Source organism: Vipera ursinii (assembly GCF_947247035.1).
Source record: "Vipera ursinii genome assembly, chromosome: 3".
Lineage (NCBI taxonomy): Eukaryota > Metazoa > Chordata > Lepidosauria > Squamata > Viperidae > Vipera > Vipera ursinii.
In genome coordinates, this window is record NC_139516.1 from 115,137,680 (window position 1) to 115,157,893 (window position 20,214).

General features: G+C 39.4%; 1 protein-coding gene across 1 annotated transcript in view; it reads right to left on the bottom strand.

The window, feature by feature from the left end:
• Positions 1-20,214, bottom strand: part of LOC310637215 (pre-B-cell leukemia transcription factor 1) — a 47,480-nt gene that overhangs the window by 17,450 nt on the left and 9,816 nt on the right. The window contains exons 4-6 of the mRNA XM_083357560.1: positions 16,744-16,903; positions 5,416-5,528; positions 4,194-4,283 (exon numbers count right to left, since the gene is read on the bottom strand). Coding sequence (XP_083213686.1) covers positions 4,194-4,283; positions 5,416-5,528; positions 16,744-16,903 — 363 coding nt within the window. The remainder of the gene's footprint in view (positions 1-4,193; positions 4,284-5,415; positions 5,529-16,743; positions 16,904-20,214) is intronic.

The window sequence follows — 20,214 nt, forward strand, 5'->3', positions numbered from 1 at the left end:
TCTCCACAACAACAACCCTATGAGGTGGGTTGGACTGGGAGAGAATGACTGCCTCAAAGTCACTCAGCTGGCTTTCATGCCTAAGGTGGGGTCCTCATTTTTAAACCAGCACCCTAGCCACTACATCAAACTGGATCTCTGGTTATTAAGCAGAGCACAGGAGTGCCTCAAGGGGAGTGGGAGGCCCTGGAAAGTTTGGTGCAGGCCCCGCATGAGGTTTATGTAGAGTTGCTGAGTGTGGTGCAAAGCTGCAGCCACCCTAGCCTGGCCTTGTGGCATGCCACTCTGACCTGAGGCCTTCAGCAGTCACAGCCACCTGCCACAACCCTAGCCTTCAATTTCACCTCTGCTACTGAGGAATGCCACCTAAGTCCCCGCTTAAGTCTGTCTAGCACCCTCCCCCCAAATTTAGGACATCCTGCATAGTGGCACCTTATAACAGCACCAAGGCAGGGCCTGAGGTAAAGCCTAGAGCCTTTAGCAGTCTTGGCCACTTGCCACTGCCCCAGGCCTTGACTTTATTGGTGGTGGTGGGGAAGCTGTCAGGTGCAAAGAATCAAGACCATTCATAGGGTTGCAGCATAGAAAATTTATTCAAGCCTTTGCACAAGAATCTGGTCAACTAAAGTGCAATACTAAATTGGCGCCAGATCAGAGTCAACAGAATTCAGGAGGGGTTGGAGTTGGAGCATTTGTGGGAACACAACGACTCTAAGCTGATGATGCATTTAATTCCGCTCCCCAGTTATCCCTGCTGTTTTCCTACAAAGTTGCAGCACCCTTGTAGTTGTAAGGGCGGGTGCACTGCCAAGCACTCACATTTTTATCATGTGACTGTGTTTGTGCTGCAACTGCTGTAACTTCGGGCATTGGTCAAAACTTCTTTTGTTTAGCACTGTCATAATTTCTAACTGTCACTGAATAAATGTTCTGAGGATTATTTGATGCCAGAGACTCAATTTGCTCTTGTGATAGAAAATTCCATAATTTACTTGTATAAGTACTTTCTTTGATCTGTTTTAAATGTTTCATCAGTCAGTTATATTATTTTTGTATTATAAATAGAAATAAAGATTTCTTTTTCTACTTATTTAGGGCCATGTATAATACAATACATCTACTCCTGCTTTTCATTCCAATTTCCTTTTCATATTTGGTTATTTCACAGGTGATTCTCCTGTACATGACACCCAGTGCTTTGGGTAATGTGCAGGTGGTTGATACTCCCTTCTTCAAGTCATTTTCTCTCTTTCCCATCCTCCCTCCCTCTTTCTCCCCCACTTTCCCTCCCTCTGTCCTGGAGATCAATTCTTGGGGGGTGTGTGTGTGGGTAAAGTTTGTTTGTAGATAAGTATCATATCTTGTCATGATCCATCACTGATTCATTTACTCTTCAGCATTAAAGAGCCAGAATGGAAATGAATTAAACTTAACACAAAGGTTAATATAGAATGATTGACTCTTTCATGTGGCATTTTCAAGCCTACTTTTTGCAATGGCTTTATATAAGCAGACATAATTGTCTGCACATGTTCAGTTGCATTTGCTTCAGATTGCTTTGCTGTTCTGCCTGGTGACATCAGACATGGTGCTAATAGGATACATGTGCTGTATTATTCAGATGCAGCCGGTTTGGGATTGAAAAATAATTCAAATAGCACAACAGTTCAATCTGAGAATGACTGCTCTTTCTGCTCTTCCATTTTACCAATCTGTGTTTTCCCCAATTCTTAATGAGGAGCCAATCCATCCATCCATCCATCCATCCATCCATCCATCCATCCATCCATCCATCCATTCTTTCCTTCTGTTTTTTCTGGAACACTGATATAAATATTGATGGAATATTGCAATATATAACCATTAAAGGACATTCACTACAGCAGAGGATGTTGGGGTGATAGGGATCAAAGTGAGAAGCCCATGAAGACATATTTTCACCTATACAAAAGGATGCCCCTATTTGGGGCTAGCGAGCAATTTTTAAATTCTGAGAATTTTGAAAATATTCAAAGAAAAGGGCTGCCATGAGATTTGCATAGTATAAAATGGCTGCCATAATAGATGTAACTAATTCCAAAATACCATTTATCAGAAGACATACTGGTGAGAGCTTCCCATCATATCCCCTAACTTGCTCATCTAGCTAGCCTTTCCCAAGATACATTGCAGTTTACAGCATCTGTATTTTGCTGGGCAGATGAGCATTTTTTTTAAAGTATAGGGTTGCAATCACTTTTTCTATTCTAAAAATGCCTACTGGGCCTACATGGGGCCCATAGCATTTCTCAAAATAAAGATGAAGCTGAGGGCAGGCTGTTTGTTCTGCAGCATGCTGTCTTCTCATTTTTTAATTAAGAAATTGAAATCTCTTCCTCCCCACCTTACCTCTTCCCACTAGGCCACCTGAAGTACTTTTACTCCATCCATCTCACTTTGGAATCAGAATAAGGCTAGGAGAAAAGTGCCTGCAGGGACAGAGGTATAGGCTGAGTTGACAGATTGAAGGCTATGTCAGGCATGTTTACATGTCTGCCTCGCTCACATAAAGCGGGAGGGAAAATCTAATTTTAACATTATAAAAGCCCTTGGTTGAAGGGAGCATCTTCCTTACTTGTAGGTGTTTTTTTCAGGCTCAATCTTATCTGCCAAAATAAGCCAATCTGGAATGAAAGTGCTTGGCCAAGAAACCAAGGTGGGAAGGGGGTCTCATTAAATCTCCCTCCTTCCACTTTATATGTGAATAATGTTGTGTGGGCAGCCTATGTGACTCTCCTGTTTGTGTAAAACGAGTCTTCAGTGTGTAGAATAGCTCTGAATCAACTATGTTACCTTCAGCAATACTCCACCACCAAAGCAAAACCAAACATTCCAATGACTAAACAGTTGATCGGAAATCTGTACAGGTGGACGTCTAAACCAGAGTATTTAAATATCTGGATTTTTCTGCCTACAATTCTGTGTAGCTCAAAACAAACAAAGAACATAATGAAAGATATACAGTCTTGGCAAACAGTCATCATGAATTGCCTCACATAATATCTTACCCTTGATGTTTTTGTTTGAAACCGATACAAGCTCATAGAGAATGCCCACCCTCAATGATGGTATGCTGTATAGTCCCATTGGCAAAATATTTGTTTAGTTCATTAAAGGCAATGAGCATTAAAGGCAACAAAATTCCTGAATTTTCTGGAGTAGATGAGTAGGAAACCTGTAAACCTCCCCCTCCCCCCCAAAAAAACCCCTGGCCTTTACATTGTCCCAGGCATGCATGAAAACCAAGAAGCAAAACACATTTTATCCTTCTACTAGTTTTAGGTCACCCCTTGAGTAGAGCTCCCTTATTGACCTTTAAAAGTGGCAGAAAGAACTCCCAACATTGTGTGTGGCAGCCTCCTTTTCCAGGCTGCCTTCTTGTCCCAGTTTTCTGTCATCACTGTTGAGATGGTAGATGATTGATCTGAGAAATGAAGTTGGATTGCTGTCCCAAATCTACATTCCGTTCTCCTTGTGACTGTCTGATCAATTTCACTCCGTAAGACACAGCTTGTCGCTATGAATTTTCATGCTAGTCACAGGCAGTCAGCGCAACTCAGAACAAGTAGAAGATGTCTCCATTCCACTCCAGCTTTCTTTTTCTTTCCTTAGCTGTTGCATTATAACAATAATTATTGTTATAATGATCAGCCTGCTTATTAATTGAGGTAGTCATCTGTTTTGTTCTTTCACAGTGATTGGAGTGGGAGAGAGAGCTACGGTACTCTTATTTTTTGATGGCGTGTTCAGCTGAATTGGGCCTCAGCCTTTGGCCATCTTGTTGGAGATGTCTGGGTCCTGCTTTGTGGTGATATACCCTACTGCCACTGCGGTAGGTGTCACCTGCTTAGCAGCCCCTCTCAGCAGAACGCAAGTGGCCGCAGGTGCCATGTGAATGCTGATTCTGTCTGACAGCTGTAGACGCCAGCTGCCCGTACAAGGCCTGCCCACTTGCCACTTTTCTGCAGCTAGAATTCTGCCATTGGGAGGACCGATACAAAAGCAATAAACTAGGTGAACGTACAGCTAAGATAAGTCCTTCTAAGTGGCATTTTGAGCCCTATGGCTTTGAAATAATTGGGAGCAAGAGAACAAAAAGAAAAAGGAGGAGGAGGAGGAGAAGAAAGAGAGAAAAGGAAGCCTATTTTTCTTACACTGATGCCCTGCGGACTATACATCTGACTTGCTGTGAGCCCGTCACTGTATCCTCCTGTCTGGCTGATAACATGGCGAAGGGTATCCACCTAAACAGACCAACAACAAAGAAAGAATTAGGAACATGTTTATTAGAGAAGAAGGATTTCTTTGGAGATCATTGTAATACGAGTATTGGTTCACAGATTTCCCTATGATCACTTTAAAGAGTAAAAAGTGAAGCTGCCTTCCACGCATATCCCCATCTACTGTGTACAGGCAACACAGTCCATTAGGCTGGATTTTAAAACGACGAAGACGAAAATACATTTGGGAATTTCTTTGGCAGCCTTACCAATTAGGCAGAGGGAAGAAACCTTTTCCTAATCTGTTAAGTCTATTATTTACTCATCAGTTACATAACCCAGGATTTCTCAACGCCACCTGCAACTGAAGGTGTAAGTGAGCCTATGTGAGTTCCAATGGATCTCAGCCTCATCCATTTCTCTTATTGGTTACTGCTGTAGGCACTCTGCACATTCAGTCTAACAGTACAATCTGCACTGATTTTAGCAGCACTGTCAAAAGATGGACATTTTTGGATAGTTGGCAATAATATTAAGAACCCCAGTGAGATGTGGTAGGGAATCCCAACTGAAATGAGGCACAGGCAGAAGATTCCAGAAAGAAATATGAATATTCAAGAGGCTATAATGACAATACCTGTTCTGTTCTAACTACTGCCTCAGTAGTAAATTGTTTGTTTCTGACTTGATTTTTTTTTTTACTTTCTTGCTTATCAAATTGGTTTACTGAGAAAGGATGGCAGGATTTGGTATGATATTGAAATAGGACTAAGGCCCTTCAGTAATGTACCAGCATTCTCTTATTATTAAACTAGGCAGAAGATAAAAAAATATGGAAGACTGAATAATAAATTCAGTGTATGAATATATGATCCCTTCTCCCAGAAAATTCACTAAGCAAATTAGCACTCTTTTTCATTCAAAATTCTGATTTTCCTCCTATGAAGCCAGAGCCAAATCCATTCAGAAAATGTACACACATTCCTCATTTCGCCCCTGCTGTTTCCCCCCCCTGCCTTTTGTTTCATTTTTATGGATTTGATGGTTGTTGAGTTTAATTCCTCTCTTAGAACACTAACGTGGGAAGCCAATAGGATCCAAGCCCTTCATTCTGACCCTGATGCATTCACTGGCAGTACATCCGATGGATCCCTACCTGTGACTGCACGTTGGCTCCAACCTGGGCCCCTTGGTAAGAATCCCCATTGAGTGACTGCACGCTCATGAACAAATCTCCAGAGTTTGACATGTTAAAAGAACTGGAAGAACCTGGAAAGGAAAGAGTGAGGTACCTGAATCATAGAAAGGACAAGGAGCGACCACTTGCTTCTCAGCCAAGAAGAAAGAATGGCATGCAAAGCAACCCCAAACAGAAAACAATATGGTCAGGTTAGTAGCACAGAGAATAGTGCAAGCAAACATAAAAAAATTTTTAAAAAAAGAGAGAGAGAGGGTATAAGAGCTATAAATTTTACTTTAAAGAAGACCTCTCTCTTTCTCTAATGGGTTTCAGCAGGAGATAGACTTTCAGATCTTGATGTGTGGGGTAGTTCCAGCTTGGGGGGGAATGATGAGTTTGTTATGGATAACATTCTAAGAGCTGAACAAGCATTGATATTTTCTGCAATGATGTCTGGAAGACTAAATCTTATTATTCTAAAATAACTCGCATAAATGTAAATGTATAGCCAATGAGTACAGCATGCCATGCTTAAGACGCTGCCATTTTCAGGATGGGTGCTGGTGACAGCCCCTAATGAAGCTGTTATGGCCAGCCTGGCAGGGTAGTGAAATGTGGCATGAAAAACAGACTCAATAGTTGCATTCTGCAATGTCCATCCAGAGATCCCACACATCTACATCCAGAGTGTGTCATTTGTTGGGCGGAGGAGAAAATAGGGCATAAGACTCTGGTCATTCTCTCTTTACCCTTTCCAAGTTATGTCAAGTCATACTTGAAACTAATTACATGCAGATATTATCTTGATCACCAGTTGAGGCTAAAAAGGCAATTCTAGGCACAAAAAATTTTCAACTTTCCCCCATATCTCCTCTCCCAAATATGCCTTAAAAGTGGCAAACTAACTGAAGTGCATGAGACAGGCTGGAGGGGTTTATTTTTTGAAATTCTCGTGCAACTCAGTATGTTAATTATGAGAAAGCTCAACGTGCAAGGTTTAGTGCTAAACATGACATTAGGCTTGAAGGGAGAGACTTCAGGGCCCAGGTCAGCTCCACTGCATTACTGCAGTGCCAAGCTGTTCAGTGCTTCCCCTTGGAAGATACACAGTTGCTTGGCTCTTTGCTAAACTGCTCAATGGCAATATGCAGGCAGACGCTCTGTGTAACATCTACGCTGCTTTAGTTCTGCAAACCCCTTTGCTTAATCTCTAGTTCTCAAAGCAAAGTGAGAAAACACATTTGGGAAAAGAGTATGTTAATTATTTCTCTGCTCTGGCTAGTCTGTGCAAAGTACTTCTTTGCCTCTCAGAGGAGAAATTATAGAATACAACAATAGTCACTAAGGCCAAAAAGTTCTAAGTCTCCCATAGCCAAGAGACTCCTGTTGCCCTCGCCAGGTTTTGGAATAGATCCTGAAACTATTACAAAATAATTCAGGAAACAGAAATTGATTTGCAATGGATAATCCAAGAAATCTGCTGGCAATTACCTTGATTCATTTTCAATATCTCTCATTCCTGCATTGAAATTCTTTTTAGGACGCAATGATATCAATGTTTTCCCTTATATGACACGGTCATCTGAGCATACAGAAGCTTTCCCAACTTTAATTAGTACTTAATTCTCACAGGAATGTCTTGGGAGTAAAAAGTACAGCCCTCCCTCTCCAAACAGATGGCCTAAATAATTGATCTAGATTTTCAAGGTCATGCTGCATCCATCATGAAGAGATTCTAGGAACTCTTATGTACCATCCTATCTTTCAACATCTATTTAAGTTGCTTGAGCAGAGTAACTACTTTTTTCAGCCTGCCTTTTAAATAAGGCACAAATTTTCATTTCAAATAACAAAAGTATACCATTTATAGTGCGTGCATGCGCGCGCGCACGCACACACTGGCATAGGTAACACATCTATCAGGATGTTCCCCTGTGCAAATCCTGAACAAAAAATTAGGAACTGCAAAACCACATTTCTTTAACTGGCATTGTTTGCTGTGGTGTTTGTGCATGAACGTGTTTTCGTTTTTCATGAAATATTCTTCACGACATTTATGCACATCTCTAACTGGCAAATATGGTGTGCTGCTTCTGCCATAGATACAAAATAGGTAAACTTGACAATTATGTATATTGTACTAATGCACAGCAGTAATTGTTGAGAATGCAGTTTGTGCCCATCTGTGGTGCTGCCTCAGCATTTTTGGCAGTGAAATAAAATTATAGAAGGGGGAAACACCAAGTGTAGTAATGGTTATACAGCAGAGTAAAAAAACCTCTTGATATGTTGTAGTGATTAAAATAAACATAACCACTCTTCTCCCCCCTGCTGAAAAAGAAAAAAAAAGAAAAAGGACAAAGAAAAGAAAAGAAATTTTAAGGAAAGAATGTAACTGAATATTGGATTTGGTGGACGAAAACAGTTTCTGGGGCAGTTCATTATTTTATTAATGCTGCCTATCTTATAACCTGCAAAATAACTTAATTCTATGAGCAGCATCATTCAATAGGTTGTTATCACACAAGATGAGCAATCAGTAAAGCAGAATATTTGTAGCTCAGCACTGAAAACGGGAACTTGATGCTCTCTGAATTTGGTTGTCTTCTTGCAGACATTTCATTATCCAAATTTCATTACCCAAGTATGAGTAATGAAATGTCTGCAAGAAAACACTCTAATTCAGAGAGCACCAAGGACCTCTCAAGATGATCATTTTTTTAAGAATTACATATGAAAATCTTCCAGAGATATTCTGATCATCTACACAAAAGCACCTTTTCCTACAATCCAGATGTGATGTTTGTGCTGAACAGAGTGTAACAAATTTCTTCTGAAAAAAAATCACTGTGCATTTTAATCATAAATTTTATCAAATTTGTCCACTAGCTTTCCCTTCACCACGTCAGACTTTTAACAGGATACTGAGAGCTTGGAAGGGAGAAGGAACAGAGACAACACTTGACATTTTAGTGTTTCAAGCCAAATCTCTTCCCATTGTTGTTAGCACAATAACAATAAACAATTGATAGAAGCTATCCTGTAACATGAATTCATAATCTGCTTCCTTAGTTGATCAGTCCAACTTTTAGCATACATTACTATGTCTAAGAATTTGATGCAAAATTTCCATCTGATCTATTATGCTACTCAGTTTCTGGGTTAGATGATATGTCCCCTTGGGAAGAATTAGAATCTTAGACTAGAATGGAGCTGGAAGGGACCTTGGAGGTCTTCTAGTCCAGCCCCCTGCTCAAGCAGGAGAACCTATACCATCTTAGACAAGTGACTGTTTAGCCTCTTCTTAAAAACCTCCAGTGTTGGAGCACCCATGGGGGCAAGCTGTTCCACTGGTTGATTGTCCTCACTGTCAGGAAGTTTCTCCTTAATTCCAGGTTGCTTCTCTGTTTGATCAGCTTCCAACCACTAGAAGCTTTGGTGAATAACGTGACCCCTTCTTCTTTGTGGCAGCCCCTGAAATACTGGAATACTGCTATCATGTCTCCCCTATTTCTTCTTTTCTTTAGACTAGCCAAACCAAGTCCTGCAGCTGTTCTTCGTACGTTTTAGTCTCCAGGCCTTTGATAATCTTAGTTGCTCTTCTCTGAATTTGTTCCAAACTCTCAACATCTTTTTTGTGATATGGTGACCAAAATTGGCTGCAGTATTCCAGGTGTGGTCTTACTAGGGTTTTATAAAGCGGTACTAATACCTCACGTGATCTGTTTATACAACCCAGGATTTTATTAGCTTTTTTGGCGGCTGCTGCACACTGCTGGTTCATAGTCAAGTGATCGTTCACTAGGACGCCAAGGTCCTTCTACAGTTACAGTTTTTAAGCCAGGCCTTGCCCAATCTGTACTTGTACTTTTGATTTTTCCTACCTAAATGTAAAACTTTGCTTTTCTCCACACTGAAACTCATTTTGTTGGATAGGGCCCATTGTTCCAGTTTGTCAAGATCTTTTTGGATCCTGAGTTTGTCTTCTGGGGTTTTAGCTATTCCTGACAGTTTGGTGTCATCTGCAAATTTGATGAGTTCCCTTTCAATTCCCTCGTCTAAGTCATTTATGAAGATATTGAAGAGTACCGTGCCTGAGACGGAACCTTTTGGTACCCTACTGCTTACTTCTCTCCATGCGGTTGAATACTATGTGTTGAGTAGTAGTTGCCAGTCGGCTACAGATCCATCTGGTGGTGATGTTGTCTATTCCACCTTTTTCTAGCTTACCAAGGAGTAGGTTGTGGTCCACTCCATCAAATGCCTTACTGAAGTCTAAGTATACTATGTCCACAGGATTTTGCTGGTCTATTAGTTTAGTCACTTTGACGAAGAAAGAAATAAGGTTGGTTTGGCATGATCTGTTTTTAACAAATATGTAGTGGCTACTAGTTATAACTTTGTTTCCTTCTAGTTGTTCGCAGATCTGTTTTTTGATAATCTTTTCTAGTATCTTCCCAGGTACTGATGTTAAACTGATTGGTCTGTAGTTTCCTGTGTCTGTTTTTTTCCCTTTCTTGAAGATGGGAACCACACCAGCCCTTTTCCAGTCCTCGGGTACTTCCCGGTGCTCCAGGATTTATGAAAGATGTGGTGCAATGGTTCTGAGATAATATCTGTCAGCTCCTTCAGAACTCTGGGATGTAATCTGTCAGACCCTGGTGATTTATATTCATCAAGGTTAGATAGGTGTTCTCTTACCATTTTCTTGCTTATTTTAATTTTTGTTTCTAATTTGTCTTTTGCAGTGTTTTTTTTTTCTGGCATGTTGGGCTATAGTTTCTTTTTGTGTGAAGACTTTGTGTGATGCAAAGTATGAGTTAAGCAACTCTGCTTTCTCTCTGTTGCCTGTTATTTCCTTGCCATCTTCTCTCTTTAGTGGACCTACAGTTTCCTTGACTTTTTTTTTTGTTTTGTTAATATGTTGGAAGAAACTTTTTTTTTTTTTTACTATCTATGATTTCTGTTGGAAGTCTTTGTTCATTCTGAGAGTTTGCTTTCCTGACTTCATCTTTGTATGTTCTGGCTGTCTGCTGATAATTGGCCTTAGTTATGTGCCCTTCTTTCCATTTTTTATCAGCATATTAGTGTTTAAGTCCTTGATTTTTTACTTTTAGATTTTTATTGTATTGGATGTTGTCTTTAATTTGCATACTTCCCAGAGTCACTATGAGTTGGATAGCTTAAAAATGTGTGTGTGTCAGAGATAACATTTATAACGCTCCCCAACAAAATTGTATGACTGAGTAGCATAAAGAAAACCCAATAAGGTATAAGGACCCTCCCTTAAACTATATAACATTAAACATTGACAATACATAAATATAAAATACAAACAAAACAAAACAGCCAAAACAGACTCTCACTCAACTGTCCCTAGTGTCTGGGGAAGAACCAGGTCTTAATGCTTTATTTTTAGATAAACAGAAAAAACTAGAGATGGTCCCAGTAGTGGATGTGATTGTAGCCTCGCTACAATCTTTTGTAGAGCAAAATAGCAATATAAAGTAAAAATGTGAGTTTTAAAACCTACAGAACGCCCTGCCCCCTCTCTTTTGGGAAAAGGAATGAGTATCTGCACAAATTGTCAGGGAGGAGAGAGAACATTCAGAAAATGACATGGCTGGATAGTTGGTTTATTATTTTTTTTAAATGTCATCAGAAAATATCTGAGAAAATATCTTAGGCTGTTCCTAAGAGGGCACTAGTTGAATTCAATTGGAATGACTTTGGATAGAACATAGGGTAATTTACAAGCAGTTCTTCAACCTGCTGAAATTTCAAAAATCAATAAACTGATTGTATTAAGAGTAAACCAATAAAATACATTAATAAATAGCACGTCTATATTTAAATAAGGATTTAATGACAGGGAGGCAGGTTCTAAAACACAGGTGTCAAACTCAGTACGTCACGTGACATGTCATGGCGTATCATGACTCTTTTTTGCATTGCTAGAGCTGGGGTGGGCCTGGTCTCTGTATGATACAACCGGCCTGCAGGCATTACAAAAGGCTTCTTTAAGAGCAGTTTGATAGTGGAACCAATTACTCAGAATGATAGTGGACTCTCCTTCACTGGATGTATTCACACAGTGCCTAGTTAACCTGGAATATCTTCACTGGGATTCTGCACTGAGCAGAAGTTAAGTAGCCCTTTCCAGGGAGTTAAGTAGCCCATTCCAACATTTGATTCCATGAAATGTGTTGATAATTACTCTTCCCTTTATTATTTAGTTTGAAATAAATTCCACTGCATTTACTTTGCCTCTCTTTTATTATACCCCCAGCCTCTCTCAATAGCTGTACAAGTAACAGGTGTTAAAGGTAAAGGTTCCCCCACATATGCGTGCTAGTCGTTTCAAAGCCGAAGAGCCAGCGCTTGTCTGAGGACGTCTCTGTGGTCATGTGGCTGGCATGACTAGACGCCAAAGGCGCACGGAACGCTGTTACCTTCCCACCGTAGTGGTCCCTATTTTTCTACTTGCATTTTTACGTGCTTTTGAACTGCTAGGTTGGCAGAAGCTGGGACGAGTAACAGGCGCTCACTCTGCTACGCGGCACTCGGGATTCGACCCGCCAAACTGCCGACCTTCTGATCGACAAGCTCAGTGTTACAGGGGTCAAAACGATGTCAAGTGGTGAAAAAAAAAGAATATTAAGGAGGCAAATCCAGTTCAGTTCAGAAAAGGTTAAATAAGGAGGTCTCATTTTTTTGGGGTCTATTTCATTTAAACGATTAAGAAATTAACTGTTTTTAATTTTTCAGTGGGTAAAAAAAGAGGCTGTATTAAGCGCACCTGCACTAGGTGAAAGAAGCAGTTTGCAAAGAGTGATTGATTTACACTGCGGGAGGGAAGGAGGAGAACAGAGAAGTTCCACAGCAGCAAGATGAGAGTCAGTGCTGGTGTTTGTCAAAAACTGGAGAAAAAAGGAAGCTGTAATGGAGATGAGAAAGAGGAAACACAACAGGCGCAATCAAAAGAACAGGAAAAAATAAAAGAGTTAAAGAAACAATAGAAAGGAGAAGACTCTGGCTGGAGAGTTTTAGTTTGGCTAAGTGGGATAGCAGAGGGGAATGTGGGCAGATAGCCAGGAAGATCACATGCCTGGTTTGTTCTGTTAAATGCTATGATTCAAAAGAAAATTGAGGATGCCACATAACCTTCAAGCCTTGGTGGAGCAGTGGGCTAATGCCTCCTTAAGTGACACCAGCTGCCTGCAATTAGTGCAGGTTCGAGTCCCACCAGGCTCAAGGTTGACTCAGCCTTCCATCCTTCCGAGGTAGGTAAAATGAGGACGCAGATTGTTGGGGGCAATTAAGCTGACTTTGTAATAATGCCGCTTGGGGTGTGTGTGAAAGCCCTAATAAGCAGGCATATACATAGAATGAAGGCTACTGCTAAGCTTGTAAGCCGCCCTGAGTCTTCGGAGAAGGGCGGGATATAAATGGAATTAAAAAAAATAAAAAAAAAATAAAAAAGAAAACTAAACGTAGCTTTGCAAATTGAGCAAGCCAGAAATGAAGCAACTCCCTCTTTCCCAGCTCCACCTAATTTTCTGGCCACCTAAGATCAGCTAAGGGTTGGTTACATGGCATGAGTATTTATAAGACTCGTATGGCCCAAGTACTTGGTTATCAGGCCGATCCCTGAAATAAGAGAACCATTTCTAACCAACATACTACGATAAAATGGACAAAAAGTATTGCCAAGAAACTCTCCTGTGTACTTAATTTCTCGAACAATAATTAATTACATTTGTTTTTCTTTGCCCAAATTTGTCCTTGCTTTTATTCTCAGTAAAAATACTTGCAAAAGCAGATTTTATTAGGAACTGAAGACTTACTCAAAACTTGTACAAAAAAAAAAAAATCTGAATTTGAGAGGCTACATGCCCTTACAAAAGAAACCTTTGTAGGTGTGAGTAGACTTGACACGCACACCAGACAATTCTTCCTTAAAAATTTATATTCATATATCATTTGCATTTTTAAGTTGTTTATCAATGGAGTCCACAATTTTTGAAATGTATGTAAAATTAGCCATTAGGTTCCACAGAAATTTAAGAAGTTTAAATTTTGTAATTATTTTGCTAATATTTGCATGCATTAATGCACATTTTTAAGGCATATTTCATAATCTATAACTTCTCTAAGTATTGTATTCATCCAGCCAGTATTCAGCTAACTATATTCAGCCATAGCACTATAGCTCTTAAAATGACTGCATAATAATAGAAACTTATTCCGAATGCCGTTTGTTCAAGGATTTCTATGTTTCAAGGTTTTTTTATGTCACCAAAGAATAAAAATACACATAATGTTTTTCATCCTTAAAAAGAACATATCTTTCTTCATAACTTTTGCTTAGTTTTCTGCAGAATTTGACTGTGATTAACCTCAATTATCTGATAAAATACTGTTTAAAAAGCTGATCACCAAATCTAACTTCTCCCCTTTTGTGTTGTTATTGTTTTTAAGATTCTGACTCTGCCTTTTTTTATTCATCTCCTATATCTGCTGATAAAGCCTCTGATTTTCCTGGATTTTCTTTCTAGCCTGAGAGTGATTGTTTGGCATCATGTGGCAGAAACACTGCAGAGGACTTCCATAAAGCCTATGTTGGCAGCACTTTATCCCCAATTCTCTTACTAAGATTTTTCCCCCTACATGGCTTAAAAGATTTTAGATTATTTTGATCAAAAGTCATGAACAAATAGAAGTGTTGGTCTGGAACAGATTGAATTAATAATGCATTTTTCTGCTTAACTTCTACAGAACTTTTTAACTTCCAATTGTCAGCATAGTTATAAATAATTACAAGCAGGATAAAATGTAATATACAACTTCTGCTTAAAATAATATGATGTCATTTTGCATAGCAAAAGCTATGCATAGCAAAAGCTACCTTGGATCTATACTGTAGACACCTGCTCTATTCACACTTCGAATGTTTCAGTGCAGGTAAAACATCTTATTTGTGTACAGAAGAGCAATAGATAAAGCTGCTCCATTTTTTATTGTATTCTAGACAAGTATGAATTTAGGCAAAAGACAAAAATATTTCCATTCTTCAGCATGCAAGTGGTCTTGTCCTTTCTTCAACATGCATTTTTTGTGTGAATCAAGTCATGAAATATGATCTTGTGAAATTTTATGATTTTGCCAAGGTAAAAGATAAGCCATTTTTAAACAATGCTAACATAAGGCAGAACTAATAAAAACAACCCTCTCTTATACAACATCAGTAGAGTACAGACCTTAACCCACAAATTAAAGGAGGCACTTATAAGGCAAAACATATTTATTTTTGAAAGTAACTAGAAAATTCTTGTAACTTGTCAAGTATGAAGTTTGTGATTTTCCATGTTTGCCTTATTATGGCAGGTAAGTGCCAGAAACAACAAAGCTGACCATTTGTCAGTGGTCACCAGTGGCCATGTCAGGCACAACTCCCATCTTGCATTAAGCAACTGCAAAGTCAAGACTACCAAACAAATGTGAAGTACCCACTTACACAATGCAAATATGTAGCAGAATTTCTAACTTTATTCCCATGCCACATAAGATGGCATCTGTTTTCCAAAGAAAGGGAATTGTAGTTAAATGCTCAGAGGGTGAACCCAAAGCTGCTCTCCCTCATCAAAACTGAAATGTGAACAAGGACTCAATCTGCAGTGGTACTTCCAAATTCTCACTTAGTGATTTGTCTTCAGGAGGAAGATGCAGGTCACTGATTTTCATTTGGTAAGGGTTTATTGTCTAGCCCACAGGTCGGCAACCTGTGGCTCCGGAGCCGCATGCGGCTCTTTGAGCTGTCTCCTGTGGCTCCCAGTCGCCCGGTGCGCATGCACCTCTTCGAACGGGCAGTGGTGCGCGCGCACCTCTCCAAGCCACCGCCGTCCAAACATGGACGAACGTGGCAGCTGTGCAAACGGGATGGTGGCGGTTTGGAGAGTGTGCGTGCACCTCTCCCAAGCCGCCGCCGTCCGGAGACCTACCGCGTTCGTCAAACATGGACGAACGCGGCAGCTGTGCAAACGGGATGGCGGCGGTTTGGAGAGTGCGCGCGCACCTCTCCAAGCCACTGCCGTCCTGTCCAGGGACCTGCCGCGTTCGTCAAACATGGACGAATGCGGTAGCTGTGCAAACGGGATGGCGCGCACCTCTCCAAAGGGGAGACCCGTTGCCGTGTAGGTGCCTCCCATTTTGCACATGCACAAAATGTTTTTTGCGCATGCACGTGAGTGTACGCACGCGTGCGCACTTTTTGCGGCTCCCACTTTTTTGTTTGTGTGATGGAACTGGTTCTGAGTGGCTCTTTTCCTTTTTCCGGTTGCCGATCCCTGGTCTAGCCACACTGAGGTGGGAAAAAATAATACTATGGACAGAGTTTCTCGTAGGAAAAAGACATTAAAATTCAAGTTTTGTTTACTTCAGATTTTAAATCATGCACAGCAGACCCTATGTTATGTTTTCCAACTGCATGTATGCTGAAGTTTTTCACATTCCAATATACAAAATGTATGGATCAGTCCTTAGGTCAATGGCTTTGCAAAGTAGTGCCCCCAAATTATAAAGGACTAGCAAATTATAGCTTATCTGATAGGAAACAAAGTGTTACAAAATAAAACATTCTGAATATATAAGCTCCCCCTCTATTTACATATTAAAGTTGAAATCAAGTAATTGCTAAAACTTCTATCCTGACTTCTTTCACTTTACACAAAGTAATGAAATTTAATTTATTCCTTGAATAACCAACATGAAAATTGCACATTGGAAAGGCTGAGGAACTAGGACGAGCTTAGAGGAGACCCACAGATATAAAATCAGCAAACAACATTTAAGGGCTAAGGCCCATACAATACACACCTAGACAGACTGACTGAAAACATCTTGAGCCACAGCACCATCAAAGTAAATAGGCTAATGTTATGTTTTCTTCACTAATGTGTCTTCCACGAAGAAACTTTTGTTTTTCATGCCCCCCCCCAAATGAAAAATTAGAGTTATCTCATCTCTCTACCATTGAAACATATAAAATGCACATACCCAACATTTCTTTCTGACAGCATCAGAAACTTAGACAAAATGTTACCTAAGTAAAAATCCTCAATACATTGCATTGTAAGTGTGTAGCGAGCCTGTATTGTCTTTAGAAACAAAAAACGGACAGGAACAAAATTGTCTAATCAAATAGGAACTCAAAGTGAAAAACAAGAAACATACATTTATACTAAAAGAAAATAAAACCCCACTGGAAAAAAGAACAATAACAACCCAAAAGAAAAAAAAACTAACCAGCTGAATTGGGAGTTGAGGGTGAGTTAGCTTGGCTTCCATGGGCTGACACATTTGTAGCAGTGACAGCCGTTTTGGCAGCATAAATATTGGCTTCCTCTTGAAATTTACCTATGTTCTTCTTGTACCGGATTCGTTTATTTCCAAACCAGTTTGATACCTAGAGTGAATTTGAAAAAAAGACAAAAAAACAAAAAAAAGGTACCTGTTAATAAGATGTCAAAGAAATGACCAAGGTGGGAGGCTAAAGGGGATGGGAAAGTGAATAGAAAGGTGGTTACATGATACTTTTTAATAGTTAAAAACTGTACTGCCTCTGAACTTACAAGACAATGGGCATAGATCACCAAATGTCAAGTTTCAATATATATAAATAAAAACTAATGTGAAATCTTTTCTGAAGCTTGAGCTTTTACATGGCATACTAAACTTCTTCTAGTCATAAATCTGGTAACTTCTCAAGAAGCAAGCTATCAAGAACAATCTCCCATCCTAAGGTTTCATTTTTCCTATAAATCAGCCCCAACACCAGAAGTAAACTTGTGCATCTTGCTACAGAGAGCAAAAGCAAGCAGGGTATATTTTGACTTTAAACCTGCTGTAAAATGTAGCTGTTTAAAAGGCAAAATCAAACTTATTTTACATATAGCATCACAGAACATAGAATAACAGGTTTGGGAGGGACCTTGGAGGTCTTCTAGTCCAACCCCCTACTCAAGCAGACACCCTATACCATTCTTGACAATTGACTGTCCAATCTCTTCTTGAAATTTTGAAAGACAGTTCATACTGTTCTTGACTTTTTACAGACAAAAAAAGTGATGTTAATGTATATTTTGTAAGAATGAATTACTGAAATGCTAATTTATAGAGATTCTGTAGCTCAAATATTAAACAGGGCAAGATGAGTGCCTCAGATAGCATAAAACCCTTATTTTCAAGGATATGGTCATCAGCTTAAGATATGACAGTACAATTTCATATGCTGGAGGATGGGAGTGGAACTGTTTGTTGTTCCCAACATGAGTTCATATATTACAGAATGTGTTTACCTATAGTCCAAAATGATTTTAGGAATTTAAAGAATTAATTAAATGAAAACTCACGATAATCCAGAAAGAGAATACCTCCTGCTCTACACATTTTTGTTGTGTCATATAAAGCTGGATCTGTAATCTGCAACTCACTCATCTGCTACCATTCTCAAACTGATCACTTTCATGCTCAGTAAGAAGTTGCCTGCTTGTAAAAAAAAAATCCCTCACAATTAGTACAGATAATGGAGATGTTATTGACAGATTAAGAAAAGTTCTCTTGATTGAAGCTATGTACCTGATTCAAATTAAGCCCTTCTGTCCAATACTGTCCCCAGTCTGGTAACTACTCCCAAGTTCTGTATCCAAAACTATACCTCTGGCTTTTTCTGGTGGTACCCTTTGGAACCTATGTGAACCACTTGTGTTTGTGATGATTTTACTGATATTACACCTGCTGGAACTACTGTAACAAGTGGCCCTAAAATAGGCCTTTCCTATACTGTTGAATGATAATCCTTGTTTTGGCATTTAGTATTCATGTTTGTTAATGTTACAGAGACTCATAGTTCTAAAGATTACACTCATAATCATAAGGGATGTTGTATGTAATCACAAAGAAGAGACAATTTTGTAATTATAATTACCTCAATGGAAATCAGAAACTTCTGTTTCTTTTTATTCTCTCTCTAATCTTTCTCTTTCTTTCTTTCTTTCTTTCTTTCTTTCTTTCTTTCTTTCTTTCTTTCTTTCTTTCTTTCTTCTTCTTTCTTTCTCTTTCTTTCTTTCTTTCTTATTTTTTAAATAAAAAATTATTTAAAAAATCATACGGCAATGTTATTAACAATCTTATATGACTATCACAGTAATTAATTTGGACAAATGGCATGTCATGCTTTCCTCTGGAATCTACCTGGATGACTAAGAATCTTCATTGACTGTGAATCTACATTGGCATATTTCCTGTGGAAGTTGAAAGCCCCTGATAAGCCTCCTGTCCATCATCACAAGTATTATGTCACTTCAAACCAGTCTATTTTCGGATCTGTGGAGAATATGCTTATAAGATGCTACCTGGTAACTTTGAGAAAAGCTGGTTTCTGGGGTATATAGGAGTTGATTTGACTTACTATAACAAGATTAGTGACATTCCCCCTCCCATTGCCTTTTGTTCACACAGCATATAGAAAAAACCCTGGTTGAGACACAGTGTTGGTGGATATATAGTTCTAAGAGTTTTACTGCCAAAACTAGAAGTGTATGAGCTACAGAATGCTATCATGGATGTTTCTATAGAAATAGAGATGGCCTTTTTATGTTGTCACTGATACACTCTGCAGTGCCAGAGGATATTGCCAACTTACTGTAGAAAACAGAATGGCCCTAGGTTATTTATTGGCCCCAACAAGGGGAAGCATGCAAATTAATGGATTCTTCTTGTTGTGTTTGGATTAATCAATATCTCTGTACTGAGACTGATATTGCATTGATCTACAAGCAGGCATATTCTCTGGAAGAAGTAGCTAATGCCCAAGTCCAAGGAAAGAGCCTATAACATAGATTACTATCATGTATATTCATCCATATGGGCATGAATAAATGTGATTTTATTCATTGAATTTCTCTTCTTCCTAATAGGGATGCATTTATATGTTTATACAATGAGTGGATGTCCTTGCTTTGGAACTTGTTGTGCTATTTGTAAATCTTGTCAAAGGTATAAAACATGGTCAGTTGATCATAATATTCCAGGTTGGCTGCATATTAATCGTGATGCTTCTTCTCTCTACTATGTTGTTCACCTGTAGATGGGGAAAAACTGGGGGAATGTGGGCAACAAGTACTATTCTACTATTCCTTACAGACATTTGCTGTGAGGGATTTTGAATTCCCTCTGTCCAGTGCGCTCCCACAGAGAGGGCCTCCTCAGGGTGCCTCCAATCAAAGAATGCCGATTGGTGGCCCCCAGGGGGAGAGCGTTCTCTGTGGGCGCGCCAGACCTATGGAACCGCTTGCCGGTTGAGCTCCGGACGGCCCCCGACCTCCTCTCCTTCCGGCGCGACTTAAAAACATATCTATTCGAGCAGTTCTGACCTGGTCTGATGGGTTAGGGTTGGGGTTTTAATATGTTTTAATACTGTTTTAAACTGGGCTAAATATTTAATCATTTTTTAACTTCTGTATTCTGCTTTTTTATATTTATTGCCCTGTACACCGCCCTGAGTCCTTCGGGAGAAGGACGGTATAAAAATATAATTAAAATAAAATAAGAAATAAAAATTGCAAATAGAAGGCGCAGGCAAACTGAAACTGCCTGAGAAGCCTGGAGGAAAAGGAGACAGACAACATCTGTGTCCAGTTATTCTGATTCCTAATTTAAGTGGGCATTTTCCCCATAACAATCTAAAGTCCTGTGTCATGTCAGTAGTCTCTTTCC